The 23,369-nt window shown below is 36.4% G+C and overlaps 2 protein-coding genes across 10 annotated transcripts; both read right to left on the bottom strand.

Annotated features, from left to right (window-relative positions):
• Nucleotides 1–1,757: 1,757 nt before the first annotated feature.
• Nucleotides 1,758–3,150, bottom strand: LOC106753343. Its single transcript, XM_014635142.2, has one exon. It carries the CDS (start codon nt 3,040–3,042, stop codon nt 2,497–2,499), a length of 546 nt encoding a protein of 181 aa, XP_014490628.1. The 5' UTR covers nt 3,043–3,150; the 3' UTR covers nt 1,758–2,496.
• Nucleotides 3,151–9,510: 6,360 nt separating this feature from the next.
• On the bottom strand, nt 9,511–22,458 carry LOC106753361 (CBL-interacting serine/threonine-protein kinase 3). 9 transcript variants are annotated; one of them, XM_014635158.2, is made up of 16 exons: nt 22,352–22,458; nt 21,133–21,357; nt 20,833–20,895; nt 20,631–20,708; nt 19,911–19,982; nt 19,501–19,608; nt 19,309–19,389; nt 18,826–18,879; nt 18,622–18,747; nt 18,453–18,542; nt 18,020–18,142; nt 17,806–17,913; nt 11,043–11,156; nt 10,895–10,951; nt 10,440–10,514; nt 9,516–10,064 (listed from the first exon to the last, which is right to left on the bottom strand). In XM_014635158.2, the coding sequence occupies exons 2-16, from the start codon at nt 21,301–21,303 to the stop codon at nt 9,990–9,992; spliced, it is 1,395 nt and encodes a 464-aa protein (XP_014490644.1). In that variant the 5' UTR covers nt 21,304–21,357; nt 22,352–22,458; the 3' UTR covers nt 9,516–9,989. The 9 variants fall into 9 exon arrangements, with proteins under 9 accessions (XP_022633215.1, XP_014490644.1, XP_014490643.1 ...); XM_014635157.2 differs by lacking the exon at nt 22,352–22,458 and adding an exon at nt 21,628–22,342; XM_022777492.1 differs by lacking the exon at nt 22,352–22,458 and adding an exon at nt 22,009–22,342.
• Between the last annotated feature and the right edge of the window lie 911 nt (nt 22,459–23,369).

The following is a 23,369-nucleotide window of genomic DNA, read 5'->3' as shown; positions in this document are numbered from 1 at the left end:
CGATTTAATGCAGGGGATGACTGATGGGGAATGTCAGCAGGTGGCAGGGGGAATAGGTCGCGGTTGGTCAGAGAACCGCGGCCTATTCCCCCTGCCACCTGCTGACATTCCCCAACAGTCAGCCCTACATTAAATTGACAGGGGAATAGGCAGCGGTTGGTCAGAGAACCGCGACCTATTCCCCTGTCATTAAATTTTTTTCTCTGACGTGAAGTCAAAGGGGTTGGTTGACAGGGGTATATGTCGCGGTTATGTGGGGAACCGCGGCATATAAGTTCAATTTATTTACAAAAGTGCCACCGCACAGCATTATGCTGCGGTTTCTGATGAACCGTGGCATAATGTGCGCTGTATAAACCCTTTTTTTACTAGTGTGCATTGAACACTGAAGAAAAATACAATTGATCGTCCTACCCCTATCTCTAGGCAGTATTGCTTAATCAAGGAATTTCCTATCAGTTCATGACTTCCCCGTACGTTCCCGTATCGACAAAGGCAAATATCTTCTTACCGAATGAGTTAAACGAAAAAAGCATTAAGCATAGATAAGAAAGCCAACAATTGATAATATAAGCATATGCAAGCATATGAATAAAACAAGAATTTCAATACAATAGAGTTTCAAAATATTACTGTCGCAACGGGAATCACGACGAGACGACGATCCAAAGAAAACAATTTGGAAAAAGAGATTTTTGGAGTCGCCACCATAGTTTATTCTGGAAAACTACGGAAAAAACCATAAAGAGAAGACATGATCCACGAAAACCAAAGATTGGGCTCAGGAGCCGGTTACGTGTAGGGAAGGTGATAGCACCCTACAACGCCTGCTCGAAGGCAGTAACTTTAATTAAATACGCGAATAAAGATGTGGTTTGCAAAATGTTTAACTATCCCAAGAACAACGATATAAAGAAACAAAAATATTTTTTAGTTTTTTGGGCCCGACAAGGATTGACTTTGCTCCTACGTATTCTCATTCAAAATGAGAAATCAGGGTTACGTAGTTCTAGCTGAGAGATTGTTTGTTTGTAAATGAAGATGTTTTCAGTTTTTGAAGATTTTATATTTTTTGGTATTTTTATAGAAAAAGGGAAAAGGTTTCAGCACAAGGCCTACGCGAACGGTCGCACGTGTGCTTAAACCTTTCAAAAAAAAAAATTGTTGATTTTTTTGAAAGAAGAAGAAAAAGGTCTTCAGCACAAGGCAGACAGAATGGTCGCACGTGTGCTTAAACCTTTTAAAACAAATTTTTGTTGATTTTTTGAAAGAAGAAGAAAAAAGTTTTTAGCACAAGGCTGACAGAATGGTCGTGCATGTGCTTAAACCTTTTATTATAAATTTTTATTGATTTTTTTTTAAAGAAGAAAAAGATTTTCAGCATCAGGCCGACAGAATGGTCGCACATGTGCTTAAACCTTTTAAAATAAATTTTTATTGATTTTTTGAAAGAAGAAGAAGAAAAAGGTTTTTAGCACAAGACAGACAGAATGGTCGCACGTGTGCTGAAACCTTTTAAAATAAATTTTTGTTTATTTTTATAAAAGAAGGAAAAAGATTTTAGCACAAGGCCGACAGAATGATCGCACGTGTGCTTAAACCTTTTAAAATACATTTTTGTTGTTTTTAATATCTATTTAAAGGTAGATAAAATAAAATAAATAAGTAAATAACCAAATGAAAAATAAAAAGCAGAAAAATGAATATAAAATAAAAAAAGTAGAAATAAAATAAACTAAAAGTTAAATGATAAAATAATATAAAGATTGGGCCTAAGCCCAAATGGCCCGGGGTGTGGAAATGAAAAACAGGTGTGTGAGTTCTAATATCATATTGGACCCAAGCCCAATTGGGAAGGGGCACGATTTAGCATAAGTAGGGGTGTAGAAAACGTGTTTTTGTTTTTGTTTTCTTGTTTTTTTTTGGCCCAATGGCCCATGCAGAAAATAAAGGGGGCTGCGAAGATGAGAAATGGGGATGCTAGAGGAAAGGGATTTTTTTTTATTATTCAGTTGGGCCCAGCATCCAAACCCACACTCTCCTGACCTAGAAGCTCTAAGGGGTCGAAATTGAGGGTTCCTCCCTCCACCTCCCCTTTTCCACCCTCCACCTCCCCATGTTTTTACTTTTTTTTATTTTATTACAAAATTATCCTTCTTCTTTTACTTTTTTAACCTTTTTATTTTATTTTATGTTTTTTTATTTTAGTTATTTACCAGAGTAACTCTCAAACCTAGGTGAACTTTTACTTTGTCCTTACTCACAGTCTCACCTCTTCCAATTTTGAGATCCACCTCAACTCCCACAGCTTCGTCATTCTCTTTTCTTCTCTATTTACAAAGTCTCCAAAAGCACTTTCCACATCCTTCCTTCTCTGTTCAATTTCCAATCTCTCTTCTTTATTCAACTTAATCACTCCTGTCCATTAGAACCTTCGAGCACCAGAAATTTTTGCTGGCTAGGAAATTGGTCCCACCAACAACCGGAATCCTACCGTCATCGTATCGAGCATGCACGGTGAAAAGCAGCGTCGATTCCGTCCGTATTCGCTTTCAAACAGTCTTCGCAAATGGCGGCGGAGGTTATCGGTGATTCTCTCCCGACGGCGACACAGTTGATTGCGGCACTCATATTCATCCGAAAGGAGTCTCTCTCCATCTGAAAATTCATCAATCTTTGCTCGTAGTCAGCGCGAACGTCGTATTGAAAGGCGGATCTCCGACGGAGGCACGACGAAGCAGCATGACTTTCTCCAGCGGCTGCTTCTTTGCGTTCGCAGACACCTTCTTCGCGCGCTTGAAGTGCTTGACAAAAAAGTAGTGCCCCGTAGCCTCTCGGCGACGAGGTTGGAATTTTCCGGTCAGTCTCGATGGCGGCGAGGTATACGGAGAACTGGTGAGGGGAGATCCCAGTCATCTGGCTTAGGAGCGAGAGCAGACTTTTAAAGTTGAGCGAGGGGTCCACCACGACAGTGCCAACGTTGATGTCGCAGTTATCGTTAGAGTAGACGACGGCAAGGGACGCAGATCCTGCGTCTATCATTTTTTCCGGCGAATCGTTGATGTTGAAAAAGGGCGTCTGTGTTTGAAACTTTGGGATCAGATTGATTTTGATATGTGCAAACAAAACGAGAGTAGAAGAGAATTAGTGAAGTTAATAATAGAAAGGATGAGTGAAGGGAGTAACGTGCAATTCCCCCTTAAACGGATATGATTATCCGAATACGGATGTCAACATCTGTTGTTTTTACCCTGTAAAATTTTAACTTTAAAAAAACTTTTACTAAAAGGATAAAACAGGAATTAAAAAATAAAGAAAAGGATAAAAGAGAAAGGGGAGGTAGAGGGAACAAATGGGGAGGTGGAGGGAGTAACCCCCGTCGAAATTCCTTCCTTCATTTTGCACTCTTAAACTGAAACATCAGAGACGCAAGGTCTCGCGTTTCTCTCTCGCACAACTCAGGGTTGGGGCTCGCACGCCACTGCCTCCATCCGACGGCCACTGCGCAACCACCTTCAATCGGCCTTAGCGTCGCCAGCGACACCATGCCCCACTGGAGCCATCACCAACCAGAGCTAGCCATCGAACCGCCACCCTACACCGTCGTCGAGGTTCGTCCCAATTCACGGCCGGCTATTGCCACCTTCGCCTAAAGCATCGCACGAACCCCCTATCTTCTTCCTCGAATTCGCTCGTCTTAAGATACATTGCGAAACCAAAACAGATTCAGGCAAACCCTACACGTCACACGAGGCGCGCCAGAAATCCAGCCATAGCCACTGGCATCGCCACCGCCGTCGGTGTTGTCCTGCCCTATTCCTTTCTTTTCTTGACTTGGGTGAGAGCCTTACTGATAGTGTTGTGAGCATTGGGTTTGTGCTGGTATTTTGGGTTTCTGTTATGGTATTGTGCGTGTGTGAGTTTGGATTTAGGTGAGTTGTTCTCTGCCTTTTTTTTTACTTAAGACTGTGTATGGTGGTTTCTGGAATCTGTGAGGATGGTGGTGCTAAGGAAAATGTCCATGGGATGGAGGTTCACATGGGGAAGGAAGTGGTTCGGATGTGGTGGTGGACGAAGACCTGGTGTCCGTGACCTTAGGTGTTACGTGTGTGGGTGGAAGAAGATAAAACGATGATTGAGGTTGTGCTTGTGAGCGTGGAATGGTTTGGATAGGGGTGAAGGAAGAAGTAAGCTGGTTTAGGTGTTGTCGGGTGGGGAAGATGGATGATGAAGTTAGTGTGCGAGACTAGATGATGCCGGTGGAGTTGAAGGTGAAAGTGTTTGCTTGTAATGTATTGATTAATGACAGGGAAAGGAAAAATTCATGCCATAACATCATATTCAAAACAGAGTAATACCCAACAGCATACATTGCAACTAGCTTACATGACGATTGTGCGGCAAGGTGTGAACAAGGAGTAAGCAAGGGGCCCTTACCTCTTGGAGCTATGAATACCTTTATCAACCTCTCCGGCGGTCTCCTTTTCCTTCCTCTAGTTGGCACCTTGTGTTTTTCTCTAAAGGTCCAATGAAGTTGTTCTCTCTCGAATGGATGACCTCCTTCTAAGTAGTGTGCTCTCTCTTTTGCTCTTAGGTTGTTCTCCATTTCCTCGTGATTGCCTGCTTTTTTCCTCAATTACAAATTCCTCTGCGAACCCAATCCTACCATCCGAACTCCTCTGCCACTCCCCAAATCGCCTACAGAAAACCGTTTTTCCTGCTCCCCCTCCTCCAACACACGCGTTGTACCTTCATCAGCCCAACCTCCTTTTTCTTTTTTCTTTTTTTTCTTTTGTTATTTTTTTTCACTAAAAGACAAGAATTACACTTTTCTTTTTTATTTTTTTTCCTTTCTTTTTTTCTTTTGTTTTCTTAGTTTTTTTTTTCTTGTTAACATAAAAATTAAAGTAAAAGAACCAATAAAAATAAAACTAAACAACAAAAAGAAATTAACATAAAAGAGAATAGTAGGAAGTAAAATAAAAACTAAAATAAAAAAATGAAAAAACTAACATTAAAATAAAATAATGAAAACAAAATTAAAATGCATATATTATTTAATCATCCGGACGAAATTGGGTGTTGACAACTGCTCCTCTTTACTTAGATATTACTAGATAATATGAAAATTTAGTATTTTCGTATTATCAAAGTAAAAGCTAAGTAAAGATAGACACTAATTTCGTCTGGATTTCAAAAGAGAAAGAGAAAGAATAAAAACTCAAGTTAGGCTTAGGGGCCAGTGTGAAAACTAGGCTTTGCGGGCCAGTGTGAAATTGGGCTTAGGGGCCAGTTTGAAAAATGGGCTTGGGGGCTAGGCGAGCTGGACTTATGGGCCAGTGTAGAAACTGTGCTTAAGGGCCAGGTAAAACTGGGCTTATGGGCCAGTGTAGAAAACTAGGCTTGAGGGCCAGCGTAAAAACTGGGCTTTGTGGGCCAGTGTGGAAACTGGGCTTTGGGGGCCAGGCGAGCTGGGCTTGAGGGCCAGTTTGAAAACTGGGCTTTGGGGCCAGTGTAAAAACTGGGCTCATGGGCCAGTATGGAAACTGGGCTTTTGAAATTTTGAAATTGCCAGGTGAAATTGGGCTTTGAAATTTTGAAATTGCCAAACGAGACTAGGCTTTTGAAATTTTGAAATTGCTAGATGAAACTAGGCTTTTGAAATTTGAAATTGTCAGATGAAACTGGGCTTTTGGAATTTTGAAATTGCCAGATGAAACTGGGCTTTTGAAATTTTGAAATTGCCAGATGAAACTGGGCTTTTGAAAATTTGAAATTGCCAGATGAAACTGGGCTTTTGAAATTTTGAAATTGCCAGATGAAACTGGGCTTTTGAAATTTTGAAATNAACTGGGCTTTTGAAATTTTGAAATTGCCAGATGAAACTGGGCTTTTGAAATTTTGAAATGGCCAGATGAAACTGGGCTTTTGAAATTTTGAAATGGCCAAATGACACTGGGCTTTTGGAATTTTGAAATTGCCAGATGAAACTGGGCTTTTGAAATTTTGAAATTGTCAGATGAAACTGGGCTTTTGAAATTTTGAAATTGCCAGATGAAACTGGGCTTTTGAAATTTTGAAATTGGCAGATGAAACTGGGCTTTTGGAATTTTGAAATTGCCAGATGAAACTAGGCTTTTGAAATTTGAAATTGTCAGATGAAACTGGGCTTTTGAAATTTTGAAATGGCCAGATGAAACTGGGCTTTTGAAATTTTGAAATGGCCAGATGAAACTGGGCTTTTGAAATTTTGAAATGGCCAGAGGAAACTAGGCTTTTGAATTTTTGAAATGGCCAGACGAAACTGGGCTTTTGAAATTTGAAATTGCCAGGTGAAACTAGGCTTTTGAAATTTGAAATTTTAGGCTTTTTGAAATTTTGAAATTGCCAGATGAAACTGGGCTTTTGAAAGTTTGAAATGGCGAGATAAAACTGGGCTTTGAAATTTTGAAATGGCCAGATCAAACTGGGCTTTCGAAATTTTGAAATGACCAGGTGAAATTAGGCTTTTGTGAAATGTTTTGGTTATTTTCGACAAAAATTTGATTGTTGAAAAGACATCAGGGTGTTGAAACCCTCAATACAATGTGTCAAAATCCTTATGCATGATCATGATGTGTCAAAAACCCCAATATGAGAGAAAAACATGATCGACAAGAAACAAAATCACTTGAAAGAGAAAATTTGAATATCATTTTCATTTTTCATTTTTTTTTGTATTTTTGATGAAGGATTCGATAACCATCCATATGAATGAAGAGAGTTTCAATCCGAAAGATTTTCTTTTTAATGGATTGATGAAAAACATTTGCTTGAGTCAGTCATCTTACTTGCAATCATCAAACTGGTCTTTATTTTCAATGTTTTGTGAAAACTGAGTAATGTCATATATCCGAGATCTAAATTTGAGATTATTGCATTTTGACTTTTTCTTTCGAGACATCAGTGCAAACATGCTTGAATTGGTAGGTGAAAAATGAGAGATGTTTAGGAGGGTTTGGAGAAGATTAAGACAGCCATGTGGGCACATCATTCCTCATACACTCCTTGACGGAGATGTAATATGTGAATGTCAAGACAAAACACGATATACCAAAAATTTTGCCCTGGTGTAGTGTTTGGGAAAATGAGCATAGGGGTATCGATCCATGAAAATTAGGGTGAACAAATCAAATGAAACTTGCAAATCTGCCCCAGTCTTGGGATCATGGGTTGATGAAAATTTGTATGAGACTCACAAATCTGCCCCAGTCTTGGGATCATGGGTTGATGAAAAATTTGTATGAGACTCACAAAGCTGCCCCAGTCTTGGGATCATGGGTTGATGAAAAATTTGTATGACACTCACAAAGTTGTCCCAACTTTTCTTGGGCAAGGGGTTCAGTTTGGACGAGGTAGTGGGCATGTACAGGATCGGCTAAAAGGATGGCCCCCAATTGGTTTGATTTTCTTTTGCATGCTTCTGGTTAGATGGCAGGGTGATCCCCTCTTCCAGAAACATTACTTTTTCTTCTTTTTTTCTTTTTTATTTATTTTTTTTCTTCTCTTTTTTTTATGACACATTGAAAGTCATTTCCCCTTATCGCAAAATTAAACTTTATGAAAATTTGAGCAAACATTATCCAATCTGTGAGGACTTTATTAGGCTTGTAACGTGGCTAAGGGCTAAAAGGTATTGAAAGAAAGGAGATAAAGGCTCAAATGAGTCAACCATTAAGCAAAGATTTGCTTCTTCATCTGAATCACTTGAGCTTGAAGAGCTAGAAGCATTTTCCTCCCAAGCTCTATAGACATTCTTCTTCTTTGGGAACTTCCTTTCCTTTTTTTCTTGACTCTTCTTATTCTTAGGACAGTCACTCTTCACATGTCCTCTTTCTCCACATCCATAGCACTTGACACTTGATGGAGAACCTTGATTATCTTTCCTTTCTCCATGGTACTTATCCTGACCTTTTGCTTTCATGAATTTAGCAAACTTCTTTATCATGAGGCTCGTGTTTTCCTCATCATCATCGAAATCATCATCTTCAATTCTTCTTGAACTCTTTCCTTTAGAGATTTCAGATTTGAAGGCAAGTATCTTTAACTCTGGTTGATGTTTCTGCATTTTGGTTGACCTTTTTTGCACTCTGGTTGACTTTTTTGCATTCTGGTAGACTTTTCTGCACTCCAACCATTTGATACTTTGAATCTTCTTTAAATTCATTCCAATAGCCTACAAAACAAGGGAATTTAGTGATAAAACCATCAAGTATAACCTCAACTCTCTTATTCACAAAACTAAAGCAAAAACATGAGTTAAAGTCGGTTTCTAAGTCAAAAAAAGTGCATTTAATATCAAAATTACATCACAGATAGCGGTATTTTCAACTGTTATCACAATCCCAAACTTGAAACTTTGCTTGTCCTCAAGAAAAACTATAACTTGGCTTACATAGAATAGATATACTACAACGGTCTAGCACATTAAAAATCATTTTTCTCTAAGACAAGTAAATCATTCATGTATGCTCATCATAGAAAGATCAATCAAGACATAATGATGTCATAGCCACTTAAGCTTCAATTATGGTGCTCACATAACAATGAATACACAACAGAAGCAAAAAGATGAGTGATCAATAACTAGACAAAACTGCTTCTCTTTAATGCATGGAACCATTCCTCACCATATGCAACGTTTCACTCAAGCACTTAAAAGTGTTTCAATCAAACTCAAAGGTGTATAGTGAGGTGTCAGTGCCTCTTTCACTCTACTATCACAATGTCACATAAATAAACTTTTTTGTTCATTTAAACACATCAAAACACATTCACAAGCATGTTATCATCACAAGGACTTTATAAGGCTTGTAACGTGGCTAGGCTAAGAAGAAAACTGGTTTTTCTAGAAAACAAAATCCTTGAGTTAAGAGAATAAAAATTTTCCTTCACTCTAACCATAATCTCTCTTTCTTCTTTATATTTGAGAAACCATTCTCATCTTACTCCCAACTTTTCATTCATTGAGCTTTTCCTTCTTTTTCTTCTTCTCCTTTCTTTTCTTTTCTTTTTCAATTTCATTCAACACTTAGCTCAATGCTCCTTTTCTTTTTCTTTTCACATTTCTTTTTTAAATTTCTCCAACTCCAAACTTGAACCTTTCTCCATACCATACAAATATACTTAATTCAGCTCAAGGCAAAAATTTCAAAAGATTTTTTTTTTTTTACAGATTTAGGCTTAAGGTTCAAAAGGTAGAACAATCATTGTTCTTTATTTGGGTTCAAAAATTGCATTGGCTTATATGGGAGAAAAATAAATGGCCTTGATCATATGATACATGCAAGCAAATAGTTCAACAGAAAAGTCTAGGCATTTGAATTTATAAATAAGAAGTTCCAAAGTCTAGGCATTTGAATTTTCTAGTTTAAAATACTATTAACTTTAATGATATTATTCTAGTTTAAAATACTATTTAACTTTATTTGTTGTAGTCCTTACAAAACTATACAATTATATTTTTCCACCTAACTACTAACTACTTCCCTTATTAATAGTCTTTATGCAACTGACAACTAACTGCACTGACTCAGTTTTTTCTATCAATAACTTATGTTGATGTTCTTTTTCATTTTTTTTTCTTGATATAATATTGTTTTTCTTAATATCATTTTTACTTTGATGTTGTTTTGTTGGCATCTTTCTCTCAAGAGTATGTTCTCAGTTGTTGTTATATGCACAACGACGTTATCAAATTATAATGGCAATAAATGGGAAATAGATCGTTACTAACAAAATGGAGATATACAATGTCTTCCATATTTCTTGTTTCATGAACTTAGTTCAACATTAGAAGAGTATTGACAAACTCGATTTTCCAACAAGGAAAACATTGCTATATGCCCAACCAAACCTACCAAAGTTAATGTGGACAACGATCTGATGACGATGGAACATATTAGGACATTTCTATACACCAAGAAACAACATTGTTGGTTACATCAATTTCACTTTGCATCGTCCATGTCATCTTCAGTTTTCCAAACAACATCCTCCAAGCGTGTTGAAAGCTTGTTGTAGAACTGCAATGTCAAACAGGCAAATTATTTTCAATTAGAATTAGAAGGAACACAAGGGTGTTAAATAAAAACCACACCATTCTGAATGTCACTAAGCAAAAACTTCTTGTTATGGTTTGATCAGCACTCAGGTTACATAGTGTCGAAGATTACAAATATTATTTGCAATAGTATTTTACTAAGATTACATTTCAAAATTACTATTTCTAAAGATGCAGAAAAGAGACAATAGAAGGTAAAATGGTTGTCATAAATTCAAGTTTAGTTTTATTATGTGGTTGTCATAAAGGTTTCAAAAGTTCAGAACAGAAGAATTATATTTAAAATGTAGGAGATACTATAGAAATCAATTCAATGAGAATTGAGAGACAAAGATACCTTAAGGAACTCCAATGTATCACCTTTTGCCTTATTAATCTTAACCACGTGAAGAGAAGGTGCCACTTGAAATATCTGTTTAAAATGCCACGAGTACATCTGTTAGGAGGTTGAAGGTATACGAGAGACGTAAGAAACGTGAATAGCCTAACTGCTTTGACAGGTAGGAAAGGCGGGAAATAACTTCATATAAATAGTTTTAGAATAAACTTTTTATACAGCTTTTGATTAATTGTGAATTCTGACAGGAATTGTTACGCTGTGGGGGAGGTTAGGCTCTCTTTGTTTCTGATATACTGCACTTTGGGTTATTGTTAATAAAAGGAAGAGGTTATTCATGAGTTGATAGTGTGTGTTTGGTGTAGTCTGTGACTGTTTGTGAAGGTTTCTTGAGAAGAAACCTATCAACATCAATATTCAATGTTATGAGAAATGAGGCTATAGCAACGATGTACCTCTGTGGCAACATTCAGGTTTCCCTTCCTTCCAGCTTTCACATTTTTAAGCTTCATCTGTGAATGACTACTTCTTAATTAAAGAAAATTAACATGAATGGAACTAAACGAGTGCATGTACATAATAAGTTGCACAAGCTTGGATTACCTTGAAATTTTTCTTCTGCACATCAAAACCAAGAGGTTTTGCAGCTTCTTCAATCTTGTTGATTATCTCATTAGCAGAGCATTTTGATGTGAACCTTATTTCTCTTTTAAATCCCTGTAACCAATAACTTCAGATTAACAATCCGCACATTAATTTAAAGTAAGAAACCTCATAAATTACGCATTGCAAATCAAAGGTTCTCATCCAAACCAGGTTGTAATAAAGTTAACTAGGTGATGTTTGGACCAAACTTTTGTCTTAAAAGTTAAATATTAAGAGTTTTAAATTTATTTGTTTGGACATTTTTAGCTAAAAACTCCTTTTAAACCAAAATCATTGTTTATTTTAAGTTTCTCGTTAAGAAAGAAAGAACACAAAAGACTTTGTGAAGTAAAGTATTATATAATAAACTCTCAATACCATACACAAAAGACCTTGTGAAGTGTTCTTTTGTGATTGAGAGAAAAACTATGTAATACTTTGTTGGGTACAAACAAAGTCTCACATCAAAAAAAATAAGAGATGGATATGAGTTTATATACACATAAGATATCTTCAATGATAAAAGGTCTTTTGGAGTGGTACCAAAAGCAAATCCGTGAGGACTTGGCCCAAAGAGGACAATATCTTACCAATGTGGAGATCTATGTGTGTGTGTGTTGATCCGTCGCCGCCGCTGCTGCCACCGTCGCCGGAGCCACCGCCGGAGTCTCATTGGAGCCGTTGCCGGAGTTCCAGAATCGACCGGCGACCACTCCATCCGAATCACCTCCTCGCCCTCTTTATGGATCTGTGGTCGTTGCGTCAATCGGAGCACGTTGAATTTTTAGGGTTTCTCCCTCTCCATGGCTATCGAACGTGATGATCGGAGTCTGTCTCGCCAGTCAGACCATCCTACTTCATCAAATAGCATAGACAACCCTGCACTCTTTCAGGAATTTCTCAGATGGTATGAGGACTGTCAACACTCTAGTTTCACTACATTTGCTTCTGTTACACTCATAGGTACTCCTTTTGTTGGTCTGACTCACTCTCTCGGATCTTGGGTCCTTGACTCAGGCACCACCGATCATATCACTGGTAACAAGTCCTTGATTTCTTCCTTGTCATATCCGGATAATTTACCCTCGATAACAATGGCTGATGGGTCTAGAGTCTCATCTCATGGTATTGGTACTGTTCATATTTTTCCGTCCATATCCATTGATCATGTACTTTATGTCCTTGGGTCTCCTTTTAACTTATTGTCCGTCAGTCGTCTAACTCGTTCCCTTAATTGTGTTATTACATTTTCCAAAGACTCTGTTTGGTTGCAGGACCGGAGTTCGAAACACATGATTGGCACAGGATGTGAGTCTCATGGCCTATATCATCTTCGCCCTTCTCCACATGCTGGCGTAATCATGGAGTCACCATCCCTTCTTCATGCTCAATTAGGTCATCCCAGTCTTGCCAAACTGCAACAACTTGTTCCTAGTTTGTCAAAATTATCAAGTTTGTCGTGTGAGTCTTGTCAGTTAGGTAAACATACTCGTAGTTCCTTTCCTCGTAGTGTTTTACAACGAGCGTCATCCCCCTTTTCATTGGTTCATTCTGATATTTGGGGACCTAGTCGTGTTAAGTCAACTTTAGGGTTTCAGTATTTTGCTACCTTTATTGATGACTATTCCAGGTGTACCTGGTTGTTTCTAATGAAGAATCGTTCTGAGTTGTTTTCTATTTTTCAAAATTTTTTCCATGAAATAAAAACTCAGTTTGGGGTTTCTATTCGCACTTTACGCAGTGATAATGGCCGTGAATACCTTTCTCAACCATTTAAACATTTTATGGCTTCTCATTGCATTCTTCACCAAACCTCATGTGCCTATACCCCTCAACAAAATGGGGTGGCTGAGCGCAAGAATAGACACCTTATTGAAACAACTCGTACACTTCTAATCCATGGTCAAGTACCCTCGCATTTTTGGGGTGATGCAGTTCTCACTGCATGTTATCTCATAAACCGCATGTCGTCTTCTGTCCTAGATAACAAAATCCCTCATTCTATCTTATTTCCTCAAGACCCTTTACATCCATTACCTCTTAGATTTTTTGGGTCTACATGTTTTGTTCATGATTTTAGTCCTGGTCTTGATAAGTTATCTCCTCGATCTCACAAATGTGTCTTCTTAGGATTTCCATGGTCACAAAAGGGCTATAAGTGTTTTTCCCCTTCCCTCAATCGTCATTTCATCTCGGCTGATGTCACTTTTGATGAATCTTCGTTTTACTTTTCACATTTATCTTCTCGGTCTGTACCTCCACCTGCTACTGTTGATATTCCTTTTTTCTGTGATCCTTCTCCTTCTTTAGACTCTCATTCCCCACAGGATCGTCCTTCAACTCCACCCCTTCAAGTTTATAGTCGCCGCAATCCTGTGCCGTCTCATGACTCACTTCCAGTGTCGCCTCCTATGTCTCCTCCGGCTCCAGCAAATGAGTCTGACCTGCCCATTGCACTCCGTAAAGGTATACGCTCCACTCGTAACCCTTCCCCCCATTATACTGTTCTTAGTTACCACAGATTATCTCCATCTTTTTACACATGTCTCTCATCCATTTCTTCTGTGTCAATTCCCAAATCTGTGGGTGATGCCTTAACTCATCCTGGCTGGCGTCAAGCCATGCTGGATGAATTAAGTGCTTTACAGAAAAGTGGAACTTGGGAGCTTGTCCAATTACCATCTGGAAAGTATGTTGTTGGTTGCAGGTGGGTGTATGCTATCAAAGTTGGCTCTGATGGTACAATTGATCGTTTGAAGGCTCGACTGGTTGCCAAAGGCTACACACAGATTTTTGGTTTGGATTATGGTGATACCTTTTCTCCAGTGGCGAAAATGATCTCGGTTCACCTATTCATTGCCATGGCTGCTCTTCAACAATGGCCTCTTTACCAATTTGATGTCAAAAATGCTTTCCTTAATGGTGATTTGCACGAAGAAATTTATATGGAGCAACCGCCCGGCTTTGTTGCTCAGGGGGAGTCATCTGGATTGGTATGTCGTCTTCGCAAATCCCTATATNGCNTAAAACAGTCTCCTCGGGCNTGGTTTGGTAAATTNAGCTGTGTTGTTCAACAATTTGGTATGTCTCGCAGTGAAGCNNATCATTCAGTNTTCTATCGCCACTCAAGTGNTGGATGTATCTACTTAATAGTGTATGTCGATGACATTGNTCTCANAGGAAGNGACTACCTTNGCATCTCTCAGATGAAACAACACTTTTGTCACCATTTTCAAACCAAAGATCTTGGCAAACTCCGGTACTTTTTGGGTATTGAAGTAGCACAATCCAATGATGGTATTGTCATATCTCAGAGGAAGTATGCGTTAGACATCTTGGAGGAAACAGGGTTAATGAACGGTAANTCTGTTGAGACACCTATGGATCCTAACATCAAGCTCCTACCAAATCAGGGGGAGCCTTTCTCAGATCTTGAACGTTACAGAAGATTAGTTGGTAAATTGAACTATCTTACTGTTACGCGTCCTGACATTTCCTTCGCAGTTAGTGTGGTGAGTCAATTCCTTAACTCTCCATGTGAAGACCATTGGGATGCAGTCGTTCGCATACTGAAGTATATTAAAGGATCACCTGGAAAAGGTTTGCTATATGGTCCTAACAACGATACAAAAATCGTCTGCTATTCAGATGCTGATTGGGCTGGTTCCCCTTCTGATAGGAGGTCTACTNCTGGATGTTGTGTCTCTATTGGTGGCAACCTGATATCTTGGAAAAGTAAGAAGCAAAGTGTTGTGGTTAGGTCCAGCGCAGAAGCAGAATATAGAGCTATGGCATCAACTACTTGTGAACTTGTGTGACTTAAACAATTACTTAGTGAATTGAAATTTGGAGATATCACTCACATGGCACTTATATGTGATAATCAAGCTGCTCTTCATATTAGCTCTAACCCTGTCTTCCATGAGAGAACCAAGCACATTGAAGTTGATTGCCATTTTATTAGAGAAAAGATCATATCTGGAGATATCAAGACTGAGTTCGTTAACTCAAGCCGGTTTTGTGGGGTTGAGTTAGGTCTAAAATCCACTTCTAACATGGTATCAGAGCTATGGTTAGAGCCTATCCTAACGATATTTGTTGGGCATATTGTTCCACCCACTATTGGGCCGTTATCGGACCACCCATTAATATCTAGTCTCACGCTTGAGATGTATATACCTCGGCGTGAGGGGGGTGTGTTGGAAGTCCCACATCGACTAGAGATAAGGCCAATTTATAATATATAAGTGGGATGCAGACCTCACCTTACAAGCCGGTTTTGTGGGGTTGAGTTAGGCCTAAAACCCACTTCTAATAAGACATATGCAACATTTCAAACCCTTTGATATAATTGTCCACCTTATCATTTTGTTGTTACTAACCTTTCAAACAAGGTACTTCAGTACCTGCATCCAAATCTCCTATTCAACGCTGCTGGAAACCCTTGCCAAGATGGATTCTTGGACTTTTGACACTAAAATTTATTTGGCTTGCATTCCCTTCCATGCTAATGATATCCAAACGTAGTTTTTCCTTTGAAGTGACATTCTGAACTTCAAAAACTTTATCCGCTCTAGTTTGGCATCCTAAGGGATCATTCTAAAATGTGATAATTTCACCCTTTTAGTTCAAGGCTTTAGTAATTCTTCTCCTTCCTCATTTGATCTGCTAACATGTATCAATCTTTCTTTATTCTTCTCTTCATCATCAATCGAGTTCTCCCCTCCTTCAAACACTTCCTCACTTTTCTTGATTTCATGTACCAGTTCTTTGATTTCTTTGATATATGACGAACTTTATTTCGTTATGGTCATATCAGCTTTTAGCTCCACTACTACCTTTCCTTGCTCACTTCCCATCATTTAAGCTTGCTTAGCCGACTCTCCATTTGGTTCCTTTGTTTTTAGATCCGGCAGGTCAAACCAAATTTCTACATTCCAGAAAGAACAAAACACCAAAAATGTAGGTTTGATAACCTATGTAGTATTATATCAAAAACTCTCAATATTGTCCACAAACAACCACATACAGAGGTGATACTTCCTTTCACACAAGGTACTCCCTCTGACAACAGAAAAAAGAAAAAAAAAGTCTTCGTACTAAAGAAGACTCCCAACACCTTCCAAAGGTAAATTATATACAGACTTTCTCATAAAGTCTCTCTCCCAAAACAACTAACTGCATAACTACATTTTATTTTTAAATTTCCTTCTAACGAATATGATGAAAATTAGGTTTAGAGTCAATCTCCCTTGTCTAGAAATTATACATAAGACAATGTATTTATAATAATGAGAATTTGGGCTAAGCCCAAATATAGATGAATATGTAAAAATAACATAATTAACATATGACTATGTTTCCATAATTAACATATGACTATGTTTCCATAATTAACATTAAACGCAACATTCCCCCTCAAGCTGGTGTATATAAATCGTATGTACCAAGATTATCTAAAATATAATCAATTTTTGACCCCGTAAAGATTTAGTGAAAATATCTACTAACTAATCATTTGAGTTGACAAACTCAATCTTGATGTCTCCAGATACAATCTTCTCTCAAATGAAATGACAATCAATCTCTATGTTTTTAGTCCTCTCATGAAAGACAGGATTAGAACTGACATGAAGAGCAACCTGATTGTCACATATAAGTTTGAGTTAGGCTTAAAGTCCATTTCTTAACATGGTTTCAGAGTCATAGGTTAGAGTCTATCTAAGAAAAATTTGGTGATTATTGGATCTATTGTTCCACCCACTATCAGGTTGTTATCACACCATCCATTAATGTCTAATCGCACACTTGAGAAGAAAATATCTCAACGTGAAGAGGGTGTTAGAAGTCCCACATCGACTAAAGATAAGGCCAATTTAGAGTATATAAATAGGTACAAACCTCACCTTACAAACCAGTTTTGTGAGGTAGAATTAGGCTTAAAGTCTATTTCTTAACACCTTCCACTTTTTCTCATTATTTCCCTTCCTAACAGTTTCACGGAGTTGTGTCCAGTTAGCTTTCTTTCTTTCTTTTCTCAAAAACGCTACTGCCACCACCCTCCTTTTCAAAACTAATCTCTTTCATTTCATTAGAATTTTTCTCCAAATGTATGGTTATAGTCCTTTTATGAAAAGGAAAAATAACTAGGCTAAAAAGAACTATCTTCTCCTTAATTCAGTATGTTGAAATTTACATAACTTAGTAGCAATTCATGTTTTACTATATTTTATATTTTATTACTAAATCCTAAATAAAAGGTTAAACTTCTCACACTATATAATTGGTGTTATGAATAATAAATAATACTGAAAGAGATAATTATAGAGAGCAACCATGTGTAATGGCTGGACACTTGATCTCTTATTTATAGCTTGATTATGATTAATCGATGGAGTACTTAAGGGGTAATTAGGAGGTAAACAGATGCTAATTTGCATCCCAATAACCACTAACTAACTTGTAGCCTGGTCAATGTTAAATCAACATGATTATTGTTGACTATATATTCTAACATGAATGATGATTTTACTATTATAGTAAATAAAAAGCTGAATATCCAACGAGACATGCCTGTGGGGCTACACTCATTTCCATGGTATCTGGAAATCCTTTCCACATCTCAACCAGATTCCTGGTGGATGAGAATTTGAGAGAAAAACAATGGATGCTAAAGATTCATCATTATAATAAAACAATCCTATCATATGAAGTTAAAAACCTGGTCTACGTCAAACAAGTTTTCTAGGTTCAGCCCTTCGGACAAGGATATCAATTCAAATGCATTCATGGGTGTTGGCTGATCTTCCTTCTCTCTCACATTGTGTACCTGCATTTTTTGTAGAAAATCCTTAATATGAAACTACTGCTGTGTGCAATACTACAATGAATACGGAAAACCAACACCAAAATCATACAGGTCATCTTCAACATACTTCACAGTCTTTACATATGGCCCCAATGTCATCAGTGTTTCTCTCCTTTGTCTCCTCGAAAACTGGAAGTTTGTATTCTTTTTTAAACCATTCATCATGCATAATCTCCGATATAGTGATACGCTGCCATAAAGTTATATAAAATCAGAAAAAAGAATGAAACAATGAAACTAATTTGATGATAATTATCATCTTCTTTTAAATATTTGTGGTTTATTTAACAAAAATAAAACATAAGGAGATTCCAAATACGTGGAAAATAGTGAATCGATCAAATGACATAGCTAACTCAGTTTCAAAAATTACAAATGTTACAGGTGAAATGGCTCTTTTACTTTAGGAATAAGAATGAAATTTCAGTTGTAATGAGTTCAAACTTTTCAAACTGTCCAGAGCTATGTCATTTGACTAAAAGGGTTCATTTGCATCTTACAGTCACGGGGTTGGGATTCAAGATTCTAGTTATCAATTTCCTGGCACTAAATGAAAGCCAGGGGGGGCAAGTAAATTCACCAGCTGAAATCTGCAAACCAAGAAATGAAAATAATAAACACAAAATATTAGGATAATATTAAGTTATGCAAAACCAAAAAAGTGGTTACTTTTTTATACAGGTTCAAAAGATTGGTGTCATCAAAAGGCAAGTAGCCTGCAAGCAATACAAAGAGAATCACACCACATGACCACAAATCTGCAGCTGCCCCATCATAGCCTCCATCTTTAAGGACCTACTAAACAAGAATATATGATTACAGGAATGATTTTAAATGTAGAAAATTTGTATTTAGCATATAATTTGTCTGCACCTCAGGAGCAACATAGTTTGGAGTTCCACATGTTGTATGGAGCAGTCCATCATCCTGCCAGTTGTCATTCATATTCAAATTCAGAACATTTGGATATTATGAGATAGAAAGAACAGTGACTTGGCCAGGATCTGTCACAACTTTGGTTGCCGAAAAGTAGAAAACTAACGTGCTTGTCTTTTGAGAGATTCAAATTTTCAAGACTAAGTTCCCTACTAATATAACTGAAACTTGTTTGATTTTGTATGTCAATTATATTTTAGTTTTCTTCCCCAAACATACTGAAAAAGCAAGTCTAGTCCTTGTGCTGCGCTACTGATGCGTGCCATAGTCGGGCTTCAAATTAACTTATAATTGCCAGAGTCAGGCTACATTTACCATTTTTCCTTATATAGAGGACTAAGTTAACCAATGGTGCAAATTTTAAATTGCAAAATGATGTTTTACCCAAATTTAATTGAGAAGGCAACAAATCATTCTTACCCTGACTTGTTGGGAAAGTGCACTCAATCCAAAATCAGAAATTTTAAGGTTCCCAAAAGCATCTAATAGTAAGTTCTCTAGCTGCAGAACAAAGTTATATGAATAACAATGAAATTAAAGTAAGTATTTTTTTTACCTTCTTTAATCAAAAGAAAATAAATTGATGAATCAGCATATTGCTAATAGGCTTACTTTCAGGTCTCTGTGGTAGACACCCCTGCTATGGCAATAGTCAACCGCATTTATAAGCTGCTGGAAATATCTGCGTGCTTCCTTTTCACTCATCCGTCCACTGTTTAACTTCACAAGAAAAAAAATACATTTAACAAAAGTTTTTCCAATTCAATAAAATTGCAACTTACGGACTAAGACACACAACACCCTTTTACATCTCAACTATGATAGCAGTGGGGATGGAAGGAATGAGCAAGCACGAAATTGCTAGAGCAAAACTATAGAATTATAAGCCAAATGGAGTGGGAGAACCCAAAATGTAATCCAATATGTATCCACTTTATATTTTCCTAATCAAGTTCTAGAATCAATCGTAAATGAAAGAAAATTATAACCAAATAGGATCTAAGAAAAATTTATTTACTTACAATTTTATGAAAAAGTTCTCCCCCAGTCACAAACTCTAAAATAATGTATATTTTTGTCTTGCTCCCCATGACCTGCAAATGAGATATGAAATCTTGCATGATGCACTTTAAGAAATGAATTTAGTGCATAAGGATTTGTTTGATAATTAATTTCGTAATTTGTTTCGTGCATAAGAATTCCAATCTTTGTTCTTTGAATATCGGCTAGAAAGCAAATAATGAGAGAGGTCAATTAGTTTGATAAGGTATTTGTTATGAGTCTTGAGTATTAGCTCCAATGGAATGTGTGCAAATCACTTTTGAAGGTCTTCAAACCAGCAGCGGCAAGGATGATTGACATCAAATTAAGTGCTTAATTGATCAGAAAAATAATCATATTTATGGGGCAGAAAGTTCACCAGCAGGGTGAAGAAATATCAAAACAAGACAGCAAAATTGATATGAGATTTCCTTTTGTTAGATGGGGTGAATAAACATGTTTAGAACCTCAAATGAAGGAGTTTATTTTCAACATTTAGAAAACTTTTATAATCCTTTGACTTCAAATATCATTTCATGACACTTTGACAAATTTCTTGAACGGTAAGCTAAATTCTTTATCAAACAGACTGTTTTTAAGTTCTATGCCCAGACAGTGGTTTTAAAAATAGGACAAATTCAGGCAAGGAAAACTTTTAGAAATGATTAAATGCAATGAAAGATACAGTAAAGATATCAAACATAGGCCAGTAAATTGAGTTCATAACAGAGTTGATCACTCTTTCCATCAGCAACATTTGAGTCAAAGTTTATCTGTTCCTAATAAAAAGAGAAGAATATATGTCAAAAAGTGAGAGGCAAGATGTCGGTTGTGGGTGTAATATTATAGATAGATAGATAGAGAGAGAGAGAGAGAGAGAGAGAGAGAGAGAGAGAGAGAGACCTCATATAGTTGAACAACATTTGGATGCTTGATCAACTTCATTGTGGCTATTTCTCGCTGGATCTGTGACAATACATCGAGAAAACATCGAGATTTTACTTCCCCAAGTGAGGCCCTATAGCAACTTCACAAAAAAATATGTATTTGAAATCTGAAACCTAATGCCTTCTAAAACTAAGTTGAAGAACAAAGCCATGCTTAATCAGTGTCTTGAACCAACTAGACATAAAAATGTATGCCTTAATAATACATGGGAAGGTAGAACAAGAGTGTGATGTCAAAGAAAATTTCTTGAAGTACCTGCTCAGCTTGCATATACTTTAGAACCTTCTCCTTGTCAATAATCTTAAGAGCCACAGGCTCCCCAGTCTCAGAGTTCCTAGCAAATTTCACCTTTGCAAATGTTCCCTCCCCAATGGTCCTCCCAACCTCATATTTACCCACTCGGCGCTTAATTTTCTGCCCATTCATCCTCTATGATGGTTCAACTTTATTACAATTTCTTCCAAGATATGAAGTATCCACCTGAAAAGCACATCACAATCAGTTCCTAAGCAAACTCTAACCACAGTTAACTTTTTACCCAATGGTTAAAAACCGTCTTATTCTTTGATGAGACGTTAGAAAATCCCATTAGTCCCTATGGAATCAAAAACACTAAATCTGAAGTCTTATATGCAATGCAACTTAGCCACTGACTCCTCAATTATTATTTTTTTTTTCAAAACACCCTCATGATTTTATCTTTGCCCCACTTTAGAATGGTGCACGATCAATTGCAAAACAAACCCATACCATTTCTTAAGAAGTAGTTAATGCAGAAATGCACCAGAAAGAGATCGAAGAGAACCATGTTTCCAACTGTAAAGAAGCCATGAGATCTTACAGCAACCAAGCCTTTCAGTTAAAACTAGTCTCAAAACCAGAATTCAACCGGAATAGGCAATTTACCACAACATCACTTTAACAAAATATAAATTTCGGAGACTGCATTTGTGATAAAGTAATCAAATCTTAAAAAACAAAAATAATTATCAAACCAGAGATTCTCCAGCATTTCAGAATCCAATAATTGTAGAATCATGTCATGTTGATGCATCACTTAAATCATTTAACAATAGCACAAGGGCACTTGTAAGAGAGAGAAACAGAGACAGAGACAGAGAGAGGCAATACCCTAGTAGGTGATCAATCCCAGAAATCAGAATTCAGAAACACAGAAGAAGATAAAACCAAACTAGTGCTCGATTTGCATTAACAGATATATAAAAGAAAATAGAGGAAAAAAACAAAAGCACATAAAAAGGTCGCCTTAGAAAAAAAGGAGAGAAACAAAAGGGGACCACTTTTCTATGAATCAAAACGCATGCTGAGAATGAAACAACAAAGCATACAATCAAGATCAAGTTTTCAAAGGGAAATATTTCAAATTTACAGAATAAGAGTTTCATATCATAGCTACACGAGTGATTGTGGTTAATAAAAAGAAAGAACAAGAAAAGAAAACATGCAACCATACTTGAATTTAATATACAATAACAAGTGTATAACAGATTTTGTAACACTTATTAAATTATTGACATCCAGTCTACATGACGATTTTCTTTTTTGTGTACCAAATACGTTTTCCTGTCTTTTGACTATAAAATATTTGCTTACAAAGCTGTATGATTCATCATCAAATCAGAATGACGGTTAAATAAAGTTCTGTAAACAAAATTGGTGAAGCTTATGAATTAAATAAAAAAAAATTGATATTATTTTTAATTTAAAATTTAAAAAATAATAAATTTATTGATTTTTTATATAATATTAAATTTTATTATTTTTATTTAATGTTTGTTATTTTTATTCAATGTAAAATTTAATTTATATTTATATTTAAAAGAAATTAAAAATCTTAATAATGGTTGATGTAGACCATTTGAAAAATATTGTGATAAATAAAATTGGCGAAATTACAACCATCCATTGATATTATGTGTCAAATCATTTAATTCATTGAAAAGCAAAAAAAAAAATGTATCTAAGAAAAAAAAATGTATAATGTCAATAAATATTAATACAATTTAAATAAAATATTAATATTATTTTTAACTTAAAATTTTAAAATAATAAATTTATGTTATTTTTTATATTAATACTATTTTTAATTCAAAATTTAAAATCAATAAATTTATGAATTTTCTTCTTTATATAAAATTTAAATATTTTATTTTATTTAATAAAAGCTTAGATTTACAAGAAAAAAAAAATCTCAATAATTTTTGAAGTGGACAACTTAGAGAATATTGTGATAAATGATATTATTATTTTTCATGTGATTGTTTGTGGGATCGGTCAATTTAGGTGGGCATAAAGTTACGGAGCCTAACATTCCGTTTATGTAATTTTCCTTAATTATATGCAGAAATAGAAATTCAGAGGTGAGTCGTTTTCAGTGGGCGAGAAGAAGATAGAGAGATACACCAGGAATGTTTGTTTAGCTGGAATTAGTATTGTCTTTTTTCGGTAATTGTACTTGTTCCGGTCGGGAT

Source organism: Vigna radiata, unplaced genomic scaffold (assembly GCF_000741045.1).
Source record: "Vigna radiata var. radiata cultivar VC1973A unplaced genomic scaffold, Vradiata_ver6 scaffold_222, whole genome shotgun sequence".
In the NCBI taxonomy this organism is placed as follows: domain Eukaryota; kingdom Viridiplantae; phylum Streptophyta; class Magnoliopsida; order Fabales; family Fabaceae; genus Vigna; species Vigna radiata.
The sequence above is the reverse complement of the archived record's forward strand: the minus strand, read 5'-3'. Positions and strand labels throughout refer to the sequence as shown.

What these genes read in the sequence shown, in the direction of transcription:
- LOC106753343 (XM_014635142.2), bottom strand. Translation starts at nt 3,042, where the DNA reads ATGATAGACGCAGGATCTGCGTCCCTTGCCGTCGTCTACTCTAACGAT.
- LOC106753361 (XM_014635158.2), bottom strand. Translation starts at nt 21,303, where the DNA reads ATGAATGGGCAGAAAATTAAGCGCCGAGTGGGTAAATATGAGGTTGGG. An exon ending in GAGAACTTTTTCATAAAATT is followed by an intron (nt 19,609 to 19,910) that starts GTAAGTAAATAA and finishes TTTCTTGTGAAG; the next exon opens with TTAAACAGTGGACGGATGAG. An exon ending in TGAATCCCAACCCCGTGACT is followed by an intron (nt 18,143 to 18,452) that starts GTAAGATGCAAA and finishes ACTTTATGGCAG; the next exon opens with CGTATCACTATATCGGAGAT.